Raw genomic sequence first — 19629 nt, 5'->3', positions numbered from 1 at the left:
CAGCCACTCGCTCTTCGGGTGGTTCGGCCCTAAGGGAAGCCTTCCCGAGAAGCGCAGCCTCTCCAGAGGGTCGCCTCTGGCTCCCCCCCCCCCCCTATTGCTGCCTCTTCCCCTCGCGTGCGTGAAGAGCGGGGGGGGAGCTTCTCTCTTGGAAAAGCCTCTTCCCACTCACGATACTGACGGGAAGAAGCGGGGAGGACGCTCCCCCCTTCCCCCCGACGCCAATACGCAGCGTCGCTCTTCGCGCAGTGATCGCGTCGATCCTCGCCAGAGAGCCTTGCACGCCGCTGCTGTGCTTCGAAGAAACTCCGACCCTCTTGAAAAGAGGAACCTTCCCAGGAATCATCTCGTCTTCCGCTTCTCGCCCCTCTTTCTGCATCATCTCGAGCGTCGTGCTGCCGATATCTCGCCGCAGTCCTCCTCTCTCTTGAAGCCTCCCGGGAGTAAGCGTCTTCCCTTTCGCGACGCATCGCGCCCCTTCTACCTGCTTCTTCTTCTTCTTCTCTTTCCTTCTTTTCACGCCAGTGATACTCGCGGTAGGCATCCATGCGCGAAGACGCCCTCGACGGCCCTTTGTCGTGAAAACGGCTATCGCGATCTTCAGCTATTTCTTCGTCGTACTCGCCGCTTCTCACGCGGCTGCTGAATGCAACGCTATCCGCGCCATGCCCTTGACTTCGCCCTTCCCGTACAGACACCTGAAGATAGTGCTTTGGAGCCTCTCGAGAAACACAGGCGCCCTCCCTTGCCACAGAAGTCGCTGCTACCGACGTGTCAGCTGCAGCGGAGACAGCAGAAGCAGCAGCGACTGCCGTGTGCGCAGCAAAAATATGCGCCGCAAGATGCTTCGCTTGCTCCTGCTGCTGCTCCTGCTGCTGCTGATGACGCTGAATCGCCCGTTCCCCGATTTCCCTCACATGCCGCTCCTCCTTCTCCTGCATCTCTTGCTGCTCTCGCAGCTTTCGCTTCAGCCGCTGCTCCTGCTCCTCCCGCGTCCTATCCAGCACTGCCTTGGCACGAGCCAAAGCTCCTGCCATGTTGCGCTGACGATCTTCTCTACCAGAAGAAGTCACAGACGCCTTCAGCGGTACCTCGTCTGATTCTCTGAAGCGTCTGCCTTCCGAGGGGGATCGCCGTTCTCGCCCTCTGCCATCCTTCCTTTCCCCCCTTTTCGCTTCCCCGTGCTGCATCGCTCGCCGCCTTCCCTCCAGCTCCCTCTCCCTCTCCCTGTCTTCGTCTTCTTCTTCTGAAGCCCAATGCCGACGCTCCCTCTGCCGTTCCCTTTCTCTGTCTCTGCTGTGGTCTCGACTCCTCCGCGCCGTCTCGCTATGCGAGTTCGCCCCTTCATCAGCGGCGCTCTCACGCTGCTCTCTTTGAAACCGTCTTTTTTCCCCCCCCTTCTCTCGTTCAGAATTTCCCTTCTCCATTTCTCGACGGCTCTCCCGAGAGCCCCCTGCCTCCGCAGAGGCATTAAGCAGCTCCTCACGCCGGGCAGTGCGCCGAGACGCTTCCTCGGAAGCCGTCCTCGCCATCCGACCGCTCACGAGGAGGACTCTCTCTCTCTCTCCCCCTCCCCGTGAGGCGTGCTGCCGCAGCAACGCTGCCTGCTGGTGTTGCCAACGCTCCAATCAGGAGAAGAAGAGGCGGCAGAGGACGGGCGCCAGCAGCAGCTTCACCGCTGCAGCAGAAACGGAAGGTACACGGATCCCGCAGTATCACGAGCCAAGATGACCGCATGCGGCAGCATGCAGCAGCGATCAACACCGGGTAATACAGCGCAGAGGCGCGCGCCTTAAGACTAGCTTTGCTGAAATCTTCGCAAAAAGAACATAGGGACGGGGGCGTTCCCTCTACAAGGAGATCCACGCAGCTTTCTAGCGGCTTTCAAGTGGCACAGCGCAACACCAGCCAGACGACGGCCGAAGGCCAACAGCCCCTAAGCGCAGAAGCCACTGCATGCCACGCGGCGAACAAAACGCCTCGGAAAGACATGCATACGCGTCAAAAAAACATTCATGTACACCTATATGCGTCCTGGCGAATTGAACCATGCCATTGCCGAGGGGTGTCTGCCTTCGCGCATCTTCGATTTGCTGTATGCGACGCCCCTGCGCCACCGTCTGCCATTGCGCAGCGATATTCCTAATAATTTTTGCCTGAATCAACCCATTCAAAGACGCATTTTTAGAATACATGCTTGATCGATGAGTCATTCGCGCACTTGTAGCGCGATGCTTCGTGTCTATTACGCCCCGCTGCCACGCTCCCTTCGCCCTCGCCGCAGCAGCACGCTCTAGATTCATGAACTCTGCGCCGCAAAAGGCATTCGCGAAAGTGTTCCGCTTCACATTTTTCTCGAGTTTTCATGGCTTCCCGGAGGCAACAAAAGCCGCAGCATCAGCACTCGAAGCTGCTGCAGAGGCCGTGAACCTACGCGTGGCCAATCGTTGTCTGCCGCGTCGAACTCCCCGTTGTCTACCGTGTCGAGTTCCCCTCGGTCCTACCCCGCATATTCCTCTCTCTGGCGCTCTCTGCCACTTATTTCTGCCAATTACAACTAATTTTTTCAAGTTAAATCACCCAGGCCATTCAACAGAAAACCCTGCCCCCCCTCTTTTTCGGAGGCTCCCCCTGAATCTTCAGGAATACAGCCGCAACATCTGCACCACCAAGTACACCAGCAGCACCAAGTACAGCCACTCCTCCGCCTCCTTTCGTGCAGTCGCAATGAGCAGCAGCAGCAGCAACAGCGCAAACAGTGCCAGCCTGTCGATTGGAGATGCTGGAGACGGCGTGGTCATGATCAATGCCACGCTGAAACGGACGCCAGCGCACGACGCAGCGCTTCTTATCCTCAAGGGTGCTGCTTGCGTTGTCTTTAAGCTTCCCACCGGAAGAAGCACTCGCAGAGTCAAGTTTTCGGTATGGCATTGCGTCTTCAGCCCCCCCTCTGACAGCGAGAATAGGGCATTCTGAATCCCCTTTTCCCCCGCCTCGTGGAAAGCTGTTCAAGTGGCAGAGGAGGCGATCAGCGCATCATGTCTTCAGGACGCGTTCATAAACGCGCATTGCTCAATAAGCCTGTCTTTTCCATGCATGTGCCAACCTTTTTGCGGTGTGTGTTTCTCGGGTGGCCCCCCTCCCCCGGCTGCAGAAGGGATGCTGCGGCACGTTGACTATAGGACCTGTACCAGAAGCACCAGGAAGCGCTGAGCAGCACCATCTGCAAGCCATCGTCGATGCAGTTGTAGAAGAAGACAGGAGCATCCTGTCCTTCGAGGTGTCTAGGGCAGTCGCAGACAGGCGATACGGCGAGTCTTATTTGGACGATTTCGGCATACCTGCCAGCGTGCAACAGTCGGTCGAATCTCCCGAAATTCGCAAAGCTCCCAATGATGGCCCCTTTCCGAAGAAACAGTGCTGCTTCGAACTGCCCCCATGCCTGTGCGAACGTCGTCGCGGCTTCGTACGGGGTAGTGATTTGGGGGGTGTTGCATGCGTGCATGCGTGCCTGCCTGCCGCAGGGTTCGCATCTGCGCGATCCCAGACTGCGCCATCAATGCCAATGGTGGGTTTAGCGCGTCTAGGCCTTCGAAACGTGTTGCTTGCTTGCTCTCGCTGCGTCTGTCTCCCTCTTTTGCCTTGGTCATTTGCTTTCGATGGGTTCCTGCATGCATCGTTGCGCACCAAGTGGGGCTTGGCGAGGTGTTATATATATATATTTATTTATATACATGTTTGAGGTAAGGAAGCCACACAGCCTCGGGGGTTGCTGGGTCTGCTGTGTGTATGTCCAGCCTATCCGGTGCTGCGATCTACGGGCATGTTGGAGAGAGTGAGCGTCACGGAGTTGAAGCACAATGCTGCGAAAGAAACGCTGGATATTGGATTCACCTTTTCTGTCCCCGACAGCTTGATGGGCTGCCCCCTGGATGCGAGGCACCTCTCGACGCTGCTCCCTTCTTGCGAAGAAGAAGAACTTCCAGAGCTTGCACAGGTGGGGTTGGGCGTGCGCCTTTGCGAACACGCACCAGTGCACATCACACACATGCACACACCCGCCGTTTTAGCGCTTGCAGGATCAAAGGGGACGGCGGATGTGCTAGAGATAAGGGCCTTGGTGTATGGCGAGGACGCTGCAGGGACGGGAAGTGCGATGGGGGGAGATGGTGGCGCAAGAATGCTGTTGCAACGAGTTATGTGGTGAAGGGGGGGAGGGCAGAAGGAAGCAGCAGAAGACACGACTGCGGCTTTGGGTTTGGTGTCTCTCTGCATGCAGTTGTTACCTCCGTCAGGCGTGGAGGCTGCTAGAGAAGAAGCGGATGATGGGGATGACGGACAGGTGATCACACCCTGGGAAGTGCAGGGAGAAGATGGCGGCATCAACTATGACAAGCTCTTGAAGAAATTTGGATGCTCGCCTGTTACACCCACCATTATTCAGCGGTAAGGGAGGGAGGCAGGCAGGGAGGGAAGGCGTTCGCGCATGGCGATACGGGGGACCGCATTACGCCTCAAGTTCGCGCTTGCAGCAAGCGTCGCGCTAAAACGCTGTCGAGGCATTTGCTCATCTTGGACCCAGTGTTGATCTATACATATATATATGTCTCGCGACTTTTCCTTGCGGCTTTGCAGGATCGAGGAGGCAACCGGCCAGAGAGCGCATCATATGCTGCGGCGTGGCTTATTTTTCTCGCATCGCGATCTGGATGTCTTGTTGGCTTATGTTCTCAAGTGCAAGGCTGCCTCGAAGCCAGGCGAAGGGGACAAGACGGAGAAAGCCGCTACCTGTCCATTTTATTTGTACACAGGAAGAGGCCCCTCCAGCGAGAGTCTCCACATTGGCCATCTTGTGCCCTTCATATTCACCAAATATCTTCAGGTGCAGAAAATGCAAACCCTGAGAACTCCGACTCTTTCCCAACACGCGGCGTTACTGGCGCCTTCTCCTTGCGGCTTCGTCAAAAAAACATCTTGCTGTTGAGTTTCGCTGTCCTCACCAAACAATTCGACGCCTTTGGTAGAAAGGGTGTGCGTGCTTGTTTGTGTGCTTGTTTGTGTTTGTGACTTAGGACGCCTTCGATGTGCCTCTCGTCATCCAACTAACGGACGATGAAAAGTTCTTATTCAAAGAGAATCTCGCGTTGGAGCAGACGCAGCGTCTAGCCTTTGAAAACGCAAAAGATATCATTGCCTGTGGCTTCGATGTAAACAAGACCTTTATTTTTGCAAGTACGCCTTGTGCAGCATCGGTCGTTCGCTTCCCTCAGAGAGGACTCCCTGTTTTCCGCCTTATGCGGTTGACTCCTATCTAGAAACTTGGAACCCCTGTTTAGGGTGTACAGTCAACGGGTGTCAGGCCCTATAATGTTTGCGTCCTGCGATGTCTCTGTGGGCTCAAGACACGGATTACATCAAATATTTATATCCAACGATGCTGGAGATCCAGAAGCGAGTCACTTTTAATCAAACACGCGGCATCTTTGGCTTTTCTGGCAGCGACAACATTGGCAAGGTTGCCTTTCCAGCTTGTCAGGCAGCGCCGTCTTTCGCATCTGCTTTTCCATCTCTTTTCGGGACAGGACCCAATGCACGTACTGTCAAGTGTCTTATTCCCCAAGTAAGACATTTAGCATCTCGCCTTCTCTGCTTTTCGCTGCCTTCTAGCCGATTGCACGCTTGCGTGTGTGTAGGTGTGTGGGTGTGAGTGTGTATATGTGCTGTTTTTTGCCCAATCCTTCCTTCTTCACTGTTTTGTTGCTCATCTGCCTGCCTCTGCATTCATCAGGCTATCGATCAAGACCCTTATTTCCGCATGACTCGGGACGTGGCTGTTCGTATGGGTTTGCCAAAGCCTGCTTTGGTTCACTCCAGGTTTATTCCTGCCCTTCAGGGATACAAGACAAAGATGAGCGGCAGTGTGGAAAGCAGCAGCATTTATGTCTCAGATTCCCCTAAGGAAATTGCGGACAAGATCAACAAATTCGCATTTTCAGGTAGCACGCACAATATGCCGCTGCCGTAGATAATTGCGTGGGCACTCCTGCCGCTCTCTCCCAATGGTTCCCTTAGCAATCAAATGTGATCCGCACACTTTTTCCAATGCTGTAGGAATCTTTACTGTTTCGCGGGCTCCAGGGCTTGGGGTTTCGAAATTTTGATGGCGTTTGCGTCATAGGCGGACGCGCGACCATAGAGGAGCAGCGGCAGTTCGGAGCAAATTTGACTGTGGATGTTCCGTACCAGTACCTTACCTTCTTCCTCGAAGACGATGAGGAACTTGCAAGGATTGGTAGGGCTCTGCATACGTGAATAAGCTCATGGCAGCTTGGAGTGACGGGGGTGTTTCTGGGGTGGGGTTGCTCAAATCATCGCAAGGGCAACACGTTCTGCGACTTCGATGAATGTGCACTCTGCTTTCAGGAGAAGCATATAGCTCTGGAAAGATGCTAACGGGAGAAGTTAAGCAGCGGTTAATTAAGCTGCTGCAGGATCTCATCCAGCAGCACCAGGTCAGTTGCTAGACTCTGATCCATGGGACTCATGCGCCTGGCAAAGGCTTATCTTCCCTGAAGTACGGCAATGCCTATATTAGTAGAGACTAAGACACGGATCTGCAGTGCCGTAGATCATAATCGAAGAGTTTTTTATGGGGGTGTGCCTATGCAGGAACGCCGCGCCAAGGTGACTGACGATATGGTCAGGGAGTTTATGAACCCTCACCGCCCGTGCTTTGAGCGCTTCCGTGCGAACTAGAGGCAATGCCAGCCCCTAAACCTGTGCAATAATCTAGCTGATCCGCCGATACAATAGTTTTGGTAGGAAGTGCTAAATGTGAATCCCGCAACTCCCCTTCCTCCTGGCCCCCTCCCCTCCCCTCAGTCACCGTGCTGCTACCTTGCGCATCGCTTCGTCTGTTGCCGCGCCAGCAAGCATGCCAATAGAGAGGGAAGCAGCAGCACGGACACTACCTGCAGACGCAGGGGCTGCTGCTGTGGACTCCTAGCTTTACGAGTTTCTGCAACCCGTTGGCGCCGCTTGAGGGCCTTCGTTTGCCACGGAAACTTAAGGGCTCACGAGGGAGCTTGTTATCAAGAAGGCAGCAATTCATTGCGCTGCTGCAGACGGAGCGAATTATCGAAACCCCCTGAGGTCTTGTAGGTATTGAATAAGTGTGCACATAGTCGTTTGCCGATCCCCCGTGAAGGACTTGCTACTACAGTTGACAAGCCGGACTCGACATTGAAAGCTATATACCTGAGTTCGCACGAATTCTACGCCAATGACCTCCACGATGAACCTGTTGGTTCAATAAAATGGCTCCTTTTCCAGAAGAACACAGAGCGAAAGCGAGCTGCTAGAAGAATACAGGGAATCCAATGCGAAGGTTGAGGGAGGAACCCCCTGTTGATTTCCTCCTCGATTTCCGGCCTAAGCGCAGCACGCCTACGAAGCGACTGGCTGCAGCGGAGTCTCTGTCTGCATACTCGAAATCGCCTTGCTCCCACGCTTGCTTGGCAAGCGTCCTCGCGACAGCCTCCTCCATCAGGCGTGTCCTGAGGTGACCTCTAAAAGCGTTTGCTGAAGATCTTTGTTTTCTTCTTCGTTCATGAGCCATCGGCGCACAAGGGCGAACAATGCAGCGGACGAGGGTGCTTCCCCCAGTCTGTTTGCGAAATCAGGATCAAAACAGCAGCACAAAAGAAATGCGTTCATACACTGTGGTATCCTAAAGCCGTCCCTCCGGAGGCCGCCCCCGCTTTCCCCCCCTCCCCGCCCCCCGTTCCCCCATCAGTCCACGCCACTCTCCCTTGCCTTGCACCCCATTCAATAGCTGCATGTGAACGTTCGACTCAAACGTGAGGTCCATGATCTATTTATAGTTATTTTTCCCTACTCTGGCATGGCCGCAACAGGCGAGAAGGCGCAAACTGCGCCTTTCCTCAAGTACAGGATGTGGGTAGCCCATCCACAGAGTCCATCGAAGACGTGCGTGGAATACACGACACAGGAGCCTACGGCGCGAGACTCTGCCAGCAGAAACCTGCGTCCACGCACATCTATCCCCAGAAGACAGGCAAGGTGACGCCTTCTGCCCCGAATACAACGGGAGTTGCACAAAAGACACTGCGCTCGACTTGAACTTGCCCTCACGCCTGGCGCGTGGGGAAAAGTCTCCGACTTTCGCGGGTCCAAGGCAGGCAGGAATACAGAGGAATGTGCGTGAACTGTACCTGCACAGCATCTCACGCGAGACAACATCCAGTTCCCCCGTAGGTTCATCAAGGAGATACACGCGCCTTCGCTCAGCTAAGGACGCAACTAACTGCGCCCTCCGCCTCTCCCCTGCCGAAACGAACCCCATTCGCCAAGCCGGATCGACCTGCACACCCCACCATCACCACCACACACCGTCACCATCACCACCAAACATCCCCACCATCACCACCACACACACCCCAAAATGCCTCAAGGTGTGCCATTTTTTCCCAAGCCGCAGGCGCATGCGAGACCTCAACGCCGTGCGAATGAGTAGGATAACTGGAAGGGGAGGAGATGGAAGCAGGCCTCTTGAAACACCGGAGAAAGCGGAAAAGGCGAGAACAACCGAGGCGGCATGAAGTATATTATGCAACAGGGACAGAGAGGCACAGAGAAAAACAAAGAAAGAGAGAGAGGAAGGGCAACGAAGAGGGGGGAGCTGAAAGCTTCCATTTCAATATCGCCCCAGGAGAACACACATACAGAAAAAGGGAATGCAGAGAAGCGCATCGAGATGACAGCGTCTGTGTGTAGGGGGATAGAGAGGCAGCAGTGCAAGGGGTGGGAGAGAGGGCTCTACCAAGGAAAAAAAGGCAGACTAGTGTCGGCCGTACTTGCAGGAGCCGCAGTAGGACTGCAATCCTCCAGGCTGTACAAAGAAACCGTTTTCCACAAGAGCATGTTGGAGGGGATCCTCTGTGCGCTTTGGAGCCAGCCTCCCAGCATGAGGAGTGCCTTAGAGAAGGCGCCAAGATCTCCTCTAACCTGACTTCCATGACATAGTCTGCATCGCACAAGTCAGATCTTACGTGATAGGGTTGGGGGTGTTGCAGCGCTTACCGAAGGCACAGGTACACGCAGCCGGATAGGCCCATACGCGCAAGGTGCATGCATGCATGCATGCCCCTTGAGAAGAATGCGGCTTCAGCAATGTTTACCTCCTGTCCACCAGGTGTTCAGACAGCACACCTCATTTGCAAGGGAGGAGTCATCAAAGGCGCGCCTCCCGAAAATGAGGAGTTCGCCCGTTTGCGTCATCTGCATGCAAGCATACGCGAACAAAGCCCCTAAGTCCTCTGAAACGCGCAAGAAAAGGCCGGAGAGACTTGCAAAGGAGGCGGCGACAACGCGCAGGAGCCACTCGATGTGCGACCTAGGTGGGGAATGAGCGGCGAGGAAAAGAACGTCTAAAGAGAGAGAAAGCGAGCTGCTTACCATTTGACCGCCCATGAGAGCAAGCAGCGTCGACTTGCCTGCGCCATTGCTGCCAACGAGGAGGACTCTGGCTCCAACGGGGATCTCGAGGGTGATGTTTTGAAGACAGAAGGGCTGAGCGTGAGCCGTTTCGCCCAAGAGGCTGCCTGCCTCTCCCTTGCGGCGCTTCGGCTGCTGCGATGCCGCCACTTCAAGAGCATCCGACAGAAGCGTCGAAGGCGCGCAGCTAGGAACGTTCAAGACGCCCTTCCTGGGCGTGCTGTATGCATGGTACAGAGCCGCGCATCGGATGGCCGTCTCCATGGGTATCGAGGGGGGCACATAGGAAATTTTTGTGAGTCTGCGACGATGTTTCGGGCAATCCAGGACCGTTTGAGCATGTTTTACTCATCTTTGAAGAGTGGAGCTCAGGAAGCCAAGGGTTTGCGTGCAGCGAGTGTATGCGCTTCCGCCGCTGGCTCCCCCGCGCGCAGGCCCCTCCGTTCCGACGCCTCTCCACTCGCCTACGCCCTTTCTCGGGCACGCCTCTAAGGAAACAGAGAGACTGCAAATACAGCGAAGTAGAATTCCTATTGCTGCGCATTCAAACGCACACGACAGTGCAATCCGCAGTGCGTCGGAAGGAAGACTCATCGGGGCTGCATCGCCCGCCGGCTGGGGGGTAGCGGCCGAGGGGGGGAAAGGAGGGGCCTTCGCGATGCTGGCAGACGGCGGAAAAGAAGTCATATAAACGCACTTGCCACAAGGTGATGGGTTCGTGCAGCTTGAAAATCCAGACTTTCCCTTTTTTTTCGTCTGGCGCAGGCCAAAACGCCCCCTTCGCGCGCCTTCTTCCCCGCTGTTTCGCACGGATTCTACGGTCTCGGTTCTGGTGTTTCTCTCCACCCTGCAGCGTGCTGTCTGTACACCTCTCTCTTTCTTCCGAGCGCCAAGATGACGGAAGACACGCCAGCAGGCCATCCTTCGCCGTGCAACTTTTCTGCAGCCCCCCCCTCGCAGCAGCAGCAGGCGAACGTCTACTGCGTTGGCATTGATTTGGGGAGCAGCAGCAGCGTCGTGGCATGCGCAAGCCCCTCCAATCCTCAGAGTGTCAGCATAGAAGTCAACCGACTTGCAAACAGAGCGACACCGAGCGCCGTGGCCTTTGATGGCATTACCAGGTAGAATCTTGCTTCATGCAAACTTGTTGTGACAGAGTCACTCTGCACATGCCGTTCGCGGCTTCGCGAGAGATCTTCCCACCGTGCAGAGCAGCGCAGCTCCTGGCAGAGCCGCTTCCTCGTTTCCAGCGCGACTGCACCCCCCCTCGCCTCTGGAATTCTCACCTCCGGGAGCTAAGGGCCTTCCAACGCACACTGGCGATCTCTCAAGAGACATGCCCGTTGCTAATTTCAGCCTGAGTGTGTGTGTGTCTCTCTCTCTCTATCACTCTCTGTATGTGTGTCTCTCTCTCTCTATCACTCTCTGTATGTGTGTGTCTCTCTCTCTCTCTATCACTCTCTGTATGTGTGTGTCTCTCTCTCTCTCTATCACTCTCTGTATGTGTGTCTCTCTCTCTCTATCACTCTCTGTATGTGTGGCTCTCTCTCTCCATCACTCTCTGGGTGTGTGGCTCTCTCTCTCTCTATCACTCTCTGTATGTGTGTCTCTCTCTCTCTATCACTCTCTGTATGTGTGTCTCTCTCTCTCTATCACTCTCTGTATGTGTGGCTCTCTCTCTCCATCACTCTCTGGGTGTGTGTCTCTGCGTGCTGCTTCCCGCAAAGCGCTGCAAGCGCACATCCATCGGACCCTCGCCCCTTACTTTGCGATTTCACGACGAATGCAAAGGCTGTGTGGTTGCTTTTGTGTTGGCAGGGCAGTTGGCGAGGAGGCTGAATCGCGTCAGTTTTCGCTTGTTGGAGGCTGCCTGCAAAACTTGGCTGGCTGGCTATCCATACGCTCACTTGCCGACGCAGAGGCCTTCTTCAACAGATTCTCCTTCTTGTTGAAGCCTCAAGTCGAGGAGACACCCCAAGGGCTTGCAATTGTAATCCCATGCGCAGATGGGGAAACAAAGCGGGTATGATCCTCATCTTTTTCACGCCTCTTACGCCAAATTTGACAGGGAAATGCCGTATGTAGCAGAAGCGTCTCTTTCTCTCTCTTTCTCTCTCTCTCTGTATTTCTCTCTTTCTCTCTCTCTTTTTGTCTCTTTCTTTCTCTCTTTGTCTCTCTTTCTTTCTCTCTCTTTTTCTACTAAGGACGAGGGGTAGTTGCGACGTGCCTTTTGGGGTACGTCTAGGATCGTTGTGTGGGGATGCAGTGCGGCTATTTCTAGTTCTTTCTTTTTTCCTGTATCTCTATCTCTCTCTCTGTCTGTGTGTGTGTGTGTATTATTTCGTGGCATGCGTCCAGCTTCCCATAACTCTTGCCATTGGTCACTTTGTCAAGACTTTGATTTCGTTCGCCGAGGCAGGGCGTTCCAGCGGTTTGTCTGCAGCGAGAACAAACTTGCAGGGAGCAAGGAAGCCAGCAGCCTTGACCATTGCGCTTCCTTGCAGCCACGTCGAGGCTGCAACAGAGCAGCTGCTGCTTGCTGCCGCAGCGACAGGGGTTCATGAGGGCGTGACTGTGTCTGTTCTCACTCGCGCTGCTGCCCTCGTGAACTGCTGGTGCGCTCGCCACTTGCCGGGAGCTTTCCTAGATCTCCAGCAGCAGGAGCAGCTGCCAGAGGCGCAGCAGCTGCATATAGGCATTGTAGATGTCGGCTTTGCAGAGTGCGTGGTTCAAATCTTCCGTCTGGAAAAGAATGGAGACGATGAGATTCACCCCACAGTCCTCGCCGTGGAGTACAACGGGAATCTAGGAGTCGCTGAGGCAGGCAGTTGTTTGATTGGGCTGGTGTTTCGCTGGGCATAGAGGCTGCTTTTCTGTCGATGATGAAAGCGCTGCTGCTGAAACTCCTGCAGCGACAGAGTCTCTCGCTGCCCCTGTGCCGCTGCATCTACCTGCAGGCAATCACAGTGGTGGCGGAAGATGTGGCTGCAGAGGTGAAGCGTCTGTACCGCCAGGATGTGCAAAAACACTCAAAGAAGTCTGCGCGTCTTTTTGCTGCGGTATGGCTCCAAGCGCGACTGCATACACACACACACACATTTTTATATGTACATAAATATATGTATATGTGCGTATATATATATGTATACACATGAGTATATTTAGATACATATATGCACATGCATATATGTATTTGTATACGTATCTACAAACACACTCCTTTTAAAAGCTCTTGCTGCCTGTTCTCTCGACAGGGGGAATCTGCGTCTCACGCATGGCATACAGGGCATGCATGCATCTATGCATGCATGCACTGTATGCCTCTCTGTCTGTCTGAATGCTCCTTGGAAAGAAATGTTTGTGCTGCTGCCGGTAGAGGCGAGGAGCGAGGGAAGGGGAAAAGCGACGCTTCATGGGGGAGACCTCCTGGCGCCTCTGATTGGCGAGTTGCAAGGCGACTCCGCTGCTGCTGTTTTTTTTGCGTGTGCCGCTGCTGTTGCTGTTGCTGTTGCTGCAGTGCGCGCGTGCAGTTACCCACTTGAGCGGCTTGCCGGATTCATCTATCGACATCGAGGGATTTCTGGAAGACGAGAAAGACCTTCACGTGACACTGACGCGCAAGCACTTTGAAAGCCTTTGCGCGCCTCTCAGGGTGAGGTTCGAGAATCCGTCGCTCCCCATGCGGATAGGCTTGCCATTACGGCATCTGCGGATGCAATAAGGGCATGCATGCATGTATGTGTTTGGTGTTTTGGGGGGGGAGGGAGGGAGGCGAGGGAAGGGAGGGAAAGGGGTAGGGGGAAGAGCGTCGGGGAGTGACCTGTGCTTCGAATTATACTGTAGCCGTTCTGCTTCTGCGGAGGAGCTTTTCACGAGCACTTTTCTGTCGTGATTCTTGCGTTTTTGCCCGCTTACGAGCCGCCGTCCGCCTTTCCCAGCCTGGCGACTGTATTCTTCTTGGCGCATGTATGTGCGCCAAGTCGCTGTCTGTGCGCATTGTGTCACCTCTTTCGAAGCCGCGCTGGCTTTCGTGCTTCTTTTCGGCCTTTCTGCCTGAGCTGTAGTACCCCCTTCGCATGAATACATCTATCTATTTATGTGTGTACCCGCTTTGGAAATCTGTCTTTTGCACGACAGCGGCAGAAAACCGCAGCGGTACTGCTCTCGAACGCGCAGAAGTGTAGGATAGCGCCTCTCTCTGGATGCGGTCTGCGATTGATGGCAGTCTCTCGCTCGAATCCTGTCCCCCGAGTCTGTGCTTGCCTGAGGTGGTTTACGGTTGCGTTGTACGTTCCTCCGGATGCAGGCGTCTCTCAGCGCCACCATTGCTGCGGCACTGAAGCAGTGCGACCTTTCTCCGGATGCAGTCGTGGCTGTGGATGTTGTGGGGGGAGGCTCCCGCATCCCCTGGGTTGCTGCGGTCGTCAACAAGGCCTTTTCAGGGGAGGAGCAGCAGGAGGAGCAGCAGCAGGAGCAGCAGGAGCAGCAGCAGGAGCAGCAGCAGCAGGAGCAGCAGCAGAAGAAGAAGCTAAGACGGACGTTGGATGGTGCCAGTTCGGTAGCTATGGGGGCAGCGAGCTTTGCCGCAGGCCTAACGTTCGTCTCCCCCGTAATTGATGCCGAGGAGATCCTCAGAAATATCCAAGGAGAGCTTCTGAAGGTTCGAAACGTCCCCTGTCAACGCATGGCATAGGGAGGGTTGAGTGTTACGCGTGGGCAGGCAGCTTGCTGCGGCGTAGAATTCCACGCAGCGAGTTGTTATTTGCGTGTTTCATCGAGGCGCGAACGCAGCTAGCCAGCTAGCGGGGTGATGATGTCTTCTTCGCCTGGACGCACGCTGGTCTTCTTGCGCTTTCGCGCTGTTGTGAGTGAGGGCTGCTTTCTTGAATGCCAGGGAGCTCTCGCGGTGGGAAGAAGTGTCTGTCTCTCATCTGTCTGTGTATCATCTGTGTGTCTGTCATCTGTCTGTCATCTGTGTGTCTGTCTGTCATCTGTGTGTCTGTCTGTCATCTGTCTGTCTGTCTGTCATCTGTCTGTCTGTCTGTCATCTGTCTGTCTGTCTGTCTGTCATCTGTCTGTGTGCAGACTCTTCAAGAGGACGACAGCAAACTAGGAGCCATAGAGGCTGCGGAAGTGCGGCGACTCGAGAAAAGAAACATCCTCGAGGCGTATCTGCTGGAAATCCAAGCCGCAGCGCGAGGACCCCAAGGGGCCCCCCTAAACAAACCTCACATCAAGGAGATGCTGAAGCAGAAGGAGCACTGGCTTTTGGATAACGACTGCGCAACGGCAGACGCGTACGGCGAGGCGTTGCAGCAAGTCAAAGACACCCTCGAGAAGGACTGCAGCGAATACTTCGCCGCAGTCGAAGCGGAGAGGCAGCAGAAGGACAGAGAGCTCGAGTCGCATGCCGCCGCTGCAGGAGGAGCTGACGCAAAAGAAGACATGGACGTGAAACTCCCCAATTCTCAGTGCATCAAGAGAGCGAAGAAAAACAAGGACGAGGCAAACGAGCTTTTTAAAGGTTCGTCCTGGCTGGCGCGTCAACGCTAAACTCCCACCTCGCGTCTTTGATTTTTCCCCATTTCCCAGTGCTTACACAACTGACGACTGGCAGGTGCACAGGTGATCACGAACGCGCGTGGGGTACCATTATTATCGATTTTTCTACGTTTATCATAATAGAAAGCCCTCGCGACAGCTCCCTTGCGAACGGGCAGCTGAGGGTTTGGGATTTTCGATTGCGAGGGATATGTGCGATGCATGCGGCCAAGCACCCACAGTGCGCGCATATTACATGCACAGAGACACAGACACAGACACACAGACACAGATACACACACAGACACACACACACCAACCCACACACACACACACAGACACACACACACCAACCCACACACACACACACAGACACACACACAGACACACACACAGACACACACACACACGCAAAGACACACACACAGACACACCGGCACACACACAGACACAGACACAGACACACAGACACACCGACACACACACAGACACACCGACACACACACAGACACACAGACACACCGACACACACACACAGACACACACCGACACACACACACCAACCCATACACACACACATACATACATACATACATTTGCTGCCGCAGATGGAAATACCGAGTTGGCCGTTCAGCGCTATGTCAAGGGCTTACAGTATCTGGCCAAGGTTTTTGATTTGTCTCCGCAAGAGAAGGAAGAAACAGAAGCCATTCGGCTGTCGCTCCACCTAAACCTGGCTCAAGCATATCTGCGGCTCACTGGCCAGAACCCGAAGGCCCCTCAATACGAGGCTTTTGCCAAAAAGGCACTCGCCAGTTGCGACGCCGCACTTGAGCAAGAGTAAGTCTTTCGGCTGGATTGAAGGTTCGGAAAGCTTGCTGGAGGAGGTGCTAGGTCCAATGCACACGCTTCGCTTCCCTCCTTGTAGAGGGCTGCTGGGGCACAGAGAGACGGGTGCTGCGAAGAGGAGTTCGGGGGTGGGTGGTCGTGATGACGTTGTGTGCAGCCCGCAATGCGTGAAGGCCATGTACCGTCGTGCCGTAGCAAATGAACGGCTCAAGGAATACACAGTCGCCATGGTAAGCCTCTGAGGGTCTGTCGCTTGAGGCGTATAGCGGTTTCAAAGTTTTGAGTCTTTAAACTTAGGCGTCATGATTTGTCTGGGTGGGGTTGTGCATGCACAGGCAGACGTGAAAAAGGCGCTGAAACTGCTTCCCGAGGACGCCGACTTTTTGAAGGTAAGAGGGTGGGGAGCTGGTTTCGAGGGTTCGCTTTGGTGCATTGCTGGCTGTTGAGGGTTTGGGAAATAGTGCTGTTTGCGTGGCTGTGCAGCTGAAGGATCGGCTAGAGGCACGAATCAAGGCGGAAAAGGAGCAGCAAAAGAAGGTGTACTCTAGGATGTTTGGATAGGCCAAAGAAGCCCTCTCAGAAAGGGTTTGGCACAGTGGCAAACGGACTGGATACGAACAGAGATTGACTTTAGTTGCAGTGTTTGCATTTAGCGGTTACGGGTAATAGCCCTTAGAAATCTAGAAGCCACCTAGAGAGTCTGCCCGAATAGTCGGTGGAGAGCAGCTACGAACCAAGCGAACTCTGAAAGGTGGGCAACTAGAGTCCCCACATGCAGACAGATACACAGTTAGGCGGACAGCCAGCGCTGTCATTGAAAATGACGGAACGTGCGGTGTCGTCGCTGCAACGACAGCAGACTGTAGCAGGGTGAACTGCCTCTTGGGATGCTGGTGATGACGCTCGGATGCAGCGCTTGCTTCCACTTCACATTCCAGCTGGACACGACTTAGGGTAGCCAGCCTGATGGGGTATGGCTAGTGCTAAGTAGCATGCGTAGAGGAGTGCCTCCTTTACTCTTTGAGACTTCCGTCCACAGACTAGCGGACCAGAGGGCATGCAGCCTCGTCCTCCGTTACAATAGTGTTTATTGGTGCAGTGGCCCGTATACATATATATATATATGTATATGTATATATATGTATATGTATATATATGTATATGTATATATATGTATATGTTTGTCCCCTTTAGACGGATCTAAGCCTGTCTATCGTGCCGTACGGTGCTCACGAGTCTTTGCTTCGCCGCACGCAACGAGAAGAGGTAGTAGTGCTGCCTCTGTACCAGTCTATGGCGTGAGTCTCTTCAGCGGATGTGGTAGTCCCTCCCCTAGCGGCTGCCCTTGCTGGTTGAGGCTGGCGTCCTTTGGCTTACGGTGAGGCCTCCTGGCAACAGTGCTTGCCGTAAAGCTCTGGCGCTTATGGAGACGATGGAGCCTCGCTGCCTGCCCTGATCGTAACAGCAGTGCACCCTTGTGCCTGCAGAGGGTTCCTTTAGAGGGGGTGGGCTTGCTCATGACAAACCCCTTCTTTGAATTCTCGAATGCAAGGTTTGACAGGGTCCCCTCGAACAGCTACTTTCCCCGATCTCCTCGATATTGCGGCATTTGGGGAGGGGTCGGGACAGGTAGCATCTGAAGGCACTGCCTCGCCCTCGAGCTATGTCAAGCATTTATGCAATCCGAGACGCACACGGCATACTGACGCACTCGGCCTTCACTTTTGTAATCGCGAATTAACGAGCACTCCTTCGCAACATATGACAGATATGAACAGCCAAGCCAGCTTGCCAACTCTCGAATTCCTGTGTGCTATCCACAAGCAGCATGCTCCAAAAGCCCATTTGTAGTACCGTCCTCTGCAGTGAGGCTGCCTCCTCCGTTCCACAGCAGCAGGCACATCTTCTAAAGACAGCCGAACGTAATATACTTTACAAATCTCTCTGGCCGCGGCTTTGCCCTTTTGAGCTGCTCTAGGGTTCGCTGCATAATACGTTTTACAAGGCTAGCACTCGAATGTGACCCCTCCGTAAGCTTCCTCTGCACATGCGCCCTGCTCGGCAGCAACCGCGTCGCTGCACGTACAACACCGTCTTGCGCCACCTTTCGTTTCAGCGGGCGCAGCCTGTCAGGATATAATTTTAATTTTCTGCTGCGATTTTTTTGCCGGTAGCGGGCCAAGCTATACCTGAGTACTTTATGCACCATTAGTCCAGCTTAATCAAGCAATAGGGAAGAATTGATCAATTGGTTCGTCTGTTCGAAGTTCTCATTTCTGCAGAGTAGCGCGAGCTCGATACAAAAAGCAGCAAGCAGCAGGGTTGTAAGCTTGTGAGCTAGAGGCCATGAACAACTGGCGGTGCATGCGCAGTGCGGTTGCAAGGTGCAGATAATACGCGCACGCAAGCGAGCGCCTTCCCCTTCATGTCCGAAAGTCTGCGGTGCTAGGGTGGGGAGAAGAGGGAGCTCTTTTGGGAGGCATTTAACAAGTTTCGATCAGGTGTGTATTGAGGCTTGGCTTGAGCGTCTCCCTGCGTAGACTTTTAAAAAGCCTGGGGCACCCGCGTGGTTTCTCAGAAGCCAGAAAAAGGCGTCACAGCTGCTAAGAAGGGCCCTGCTAAGCTGGTACTGTGTTCTTAGGGGTTCGAGGTAGTGGTGGCAGCGCCGTGTTTAAGTAAGAACCGCTTGGTGCGTGTACAGGTATGGCTGACTTCTCCGCAAGTTGCCTTATCAAATAGCTCTCTTAGCACGATTTGCGGTGCAATTCGTAGGGAGATATATCTAAGCTGGCAAGAGAAACGAAACCAAGACAGCTATACAGTAATGGGCAAGTATGGCTGCATAGTCAAAAGGGCTCTCGAAAGAGCGTTGGCGGCTTGCAAGTTAGCCTTTACGCCTTGAAAGCCATCCACGTACAGCAGAGGTTGCAGCAAATCCCTGCTACTTGCGGCTCGCATCTAGGCGTGCGGGCGAGAGCGCAGGGGGTGGCCTCTTTAATTGAAACCTAAAGCATCTTGAGAGAAGGTATTTCTGCGTGAGTCAGCTTGGCGGATGTTGGTAAAGAGGCCCATTTAAGGAGTCGGTCAGTCACCGACTAACGTTCAGGGGCCACAAAAATTTCAGAACGCCTGGAGCTGTGGGTGGGTGAAATAGCGGCAGAGTTAAGGCGGAGAAAACGTGTTTTCGAGCCTTTGAAATGGGGGCGTTTATCTGCGTGGCCTTATTTGGCAGTCATAATTGAGGCGCTCGGCTTTTGGCAACTACAAGGCCAGCCGTTATTGCAGTGGGCAGTCAATGGTCTTAGGGGGACCCCTGAAGCTATGTTACACAGGCGAAGAACACCATCCTCCTACCCTCAGATCCTCTCGCAAACCCGAGCCTTCTATGGAGCTTCAGAAAGGCAACTTAAAGGGAATGTGCCGAGCTAAAATCCTGAACTACATCATGAGCGAAACTCGACACAGTGACTTAATCAGGTAGCCAACCCCCCAACAAACCACTAACACCTGTTAAGCATTGACCCCTTGGGGACCTTCTTCCAGTGAGAAAGACTGGCCTTCCTTGATTCTAGACGGTCGAAGCTACTTTTTTTGGAGAAACACCCCGCGATTACAGTGTATTTTCTTTCCACAGTGCGGGCGGTTGCCCGATATTCCGTTCCGCCACCCCACAGTCCTGGATTGCAGGTTCTCCGTTCGATGTGCCCGTACAGTTTTCTTTTT

At 54.2% G+C, this 19629-nt stretch overlaps 3 protein-coding genes across 3 annotated transcripts; 2 read left to right on the top strand and 1 right to left on the bottom strand.

Annotated features, from left to right (window-relative positions):
* Nucleotides 1–1990: 1990 nt before the first annotated feature.
* Nucleotides 1991–6756, top strand: LOC34619832 (tryptophan--tRNA ligase, cytoplasmic). Its single transcript, XM_026337623.1, has 13 exons — nt 1991–2133; nt 2652–2922; nt 3155–3357; nt 3525–3568; nt 3798–3997; nt 4280–4446; nt 4636–4882; nt 5073–5232; nt 5403–5620; nt 5789–5996; nt 6179–6292; nt 6424–6512; nt 6670–6756. The coding sequence occupies exons 1-13, from the start codon at nt 1991–1993 to the stop codon at nt 6754–6756; spliced, it is 2151 nt and encodes a 716-aa protein (XP_026193408.1).
* Nucleotides 6757–7893: 1137 nt separating this feature from the next.
* On the bottom strand, nt 7894–10203 carry LOC34619833 (ABC transporter domain-containing protein C20G4.01). The gene is made up of 4 exons (XM_026337622.1): nt 9905–10203; nt 9232–9736; nt 8235–8383; nt 7894–8044 (listed from the first exon to the last, which is right to left on the bottom strand). Exons 1-4 carry the CDS (start codon nt 10201–10203, stop codon nt 7894–7896), a joined length of 1104 nt encoding a protein of 367 aa, XP_026193407.1.
* A 207-nt stretch (nt 10204–10410) lies between these two features.
* LOC34619834 lies at nt 10411–16467 on the top strand. Its single transcript, XM_026337621.1, has 10 exons — nt 10411–10637; nt 11335–11539; nt 11875–12336; nt 12474–12575; nt 13823–14176; nt 14602–15040; nt 15666–15897; nt 16064–16136; nt 16242–16295; nt 16390–16467. The coding sequence occupies exons 1-10, from the start codon at nt 10411–10413 to the stop codon at nt 16465–16467; spliced, it is 2226 nt and encodes a 741-aa protein (XP_026193406.1).
* The last annotated feature ends 3162 nt before the right edge of the window (nt 16468–19629 follow it).

Source organism: Cyclospora cayetanensis, unplaced genomic scaffold, assembly GCF_002999335.1.
Source record: "Cyclospora cayetanensis isolate NF1_C8 unplaced genomic scaffold, CcayRef3 CcayRef3_contig_197, whole genome shotgun sequence".
Classification (NCBI taxonomy): Eukaryota; Apicomplexa; class Conoidasida; order Eucoccidiorida; family Eimeriidae; genus Cyclospora; species Cyclospora cayetanensis.
This window is presented reverse-complemented; position numbering and strand designations above follow the sequence as displayed.

What these genes read in the sequence shown, in the direction of transcription:
- LOC34619832 (XM_026337623.1), top strand. Translation starts at nt 1,991, where the DNA reads ATGCATACGCGTCAAAAAAACATTCATGTACACCTATATGCGTCCTGG. An exon ending in CTCGCAGAGTCAAGTTTTCG is followed by an intron (nt 2,923 to 3,154) that starts GTATGGCATTGC and finishes CCCCGGCTGCAG; the next exon opens with AAGGGATGCTGCGGCACGTT. An exon ending in AACTTCCAGAGCTTGCACAG is followed by an intron (nt 3,998 to 4,279) that starts GTGGGGTTGGGC and finishes CTCTGCATGCAG; the next exon opens with TTGTTACCTCCGTCAGGCGT.
- LOC34619833 (XM_026337622.1), bottom strand. Translation starts at nt 10,203, where the DNA reads ATGACTTCTTTTCCGCCGTCTGCCAGCATCGCGAAGGCCCCTCCTTTC. An exon ending in AGCGCATACACTCGCTGCAC is followed by an intron (nt 9,737 to 9,904) that starts GCAAACCCTTGG and finishes CCATGCATACAG; the next exon opens with CACGCCCAGGAAGGGCGTCT. An exon ending in TCGCGTGAGATGCTGTGCAG is followed by an intron (nt 8,045 to 8,234) that starts GTACAGTTCACG and finishes GCGTGGACGCAG; the next exon opens with GTTTCTGCTGGCAGAGTCTC.
- LOC34619834 (XM_026337621.1), top strand. Translation starts at nt 10,411, where the DNA reads ATGACGGAAGACACGCCAGCAGGCCATCCTTCGCCGTGCAACTTTTCT. An exon ending in CTGCGCGTCTTTTTGCTGCG is followed by an intron (nt 12,576 to 13,822) that starts GTATGGCTCCAA and finishes CTCCGGATGCAG; the next exon opens with GCGTCTCTCAGCGCCACCAT. An exon ending in AGGAATACACAGTCGCCATG is followed by an intron (nt 16,137 to 16,241) that starts GTAAGCCTCTGA and finishes GTGCATGCACAG; the next exon opens with GCAGACGTGAAAAAGGCGCT.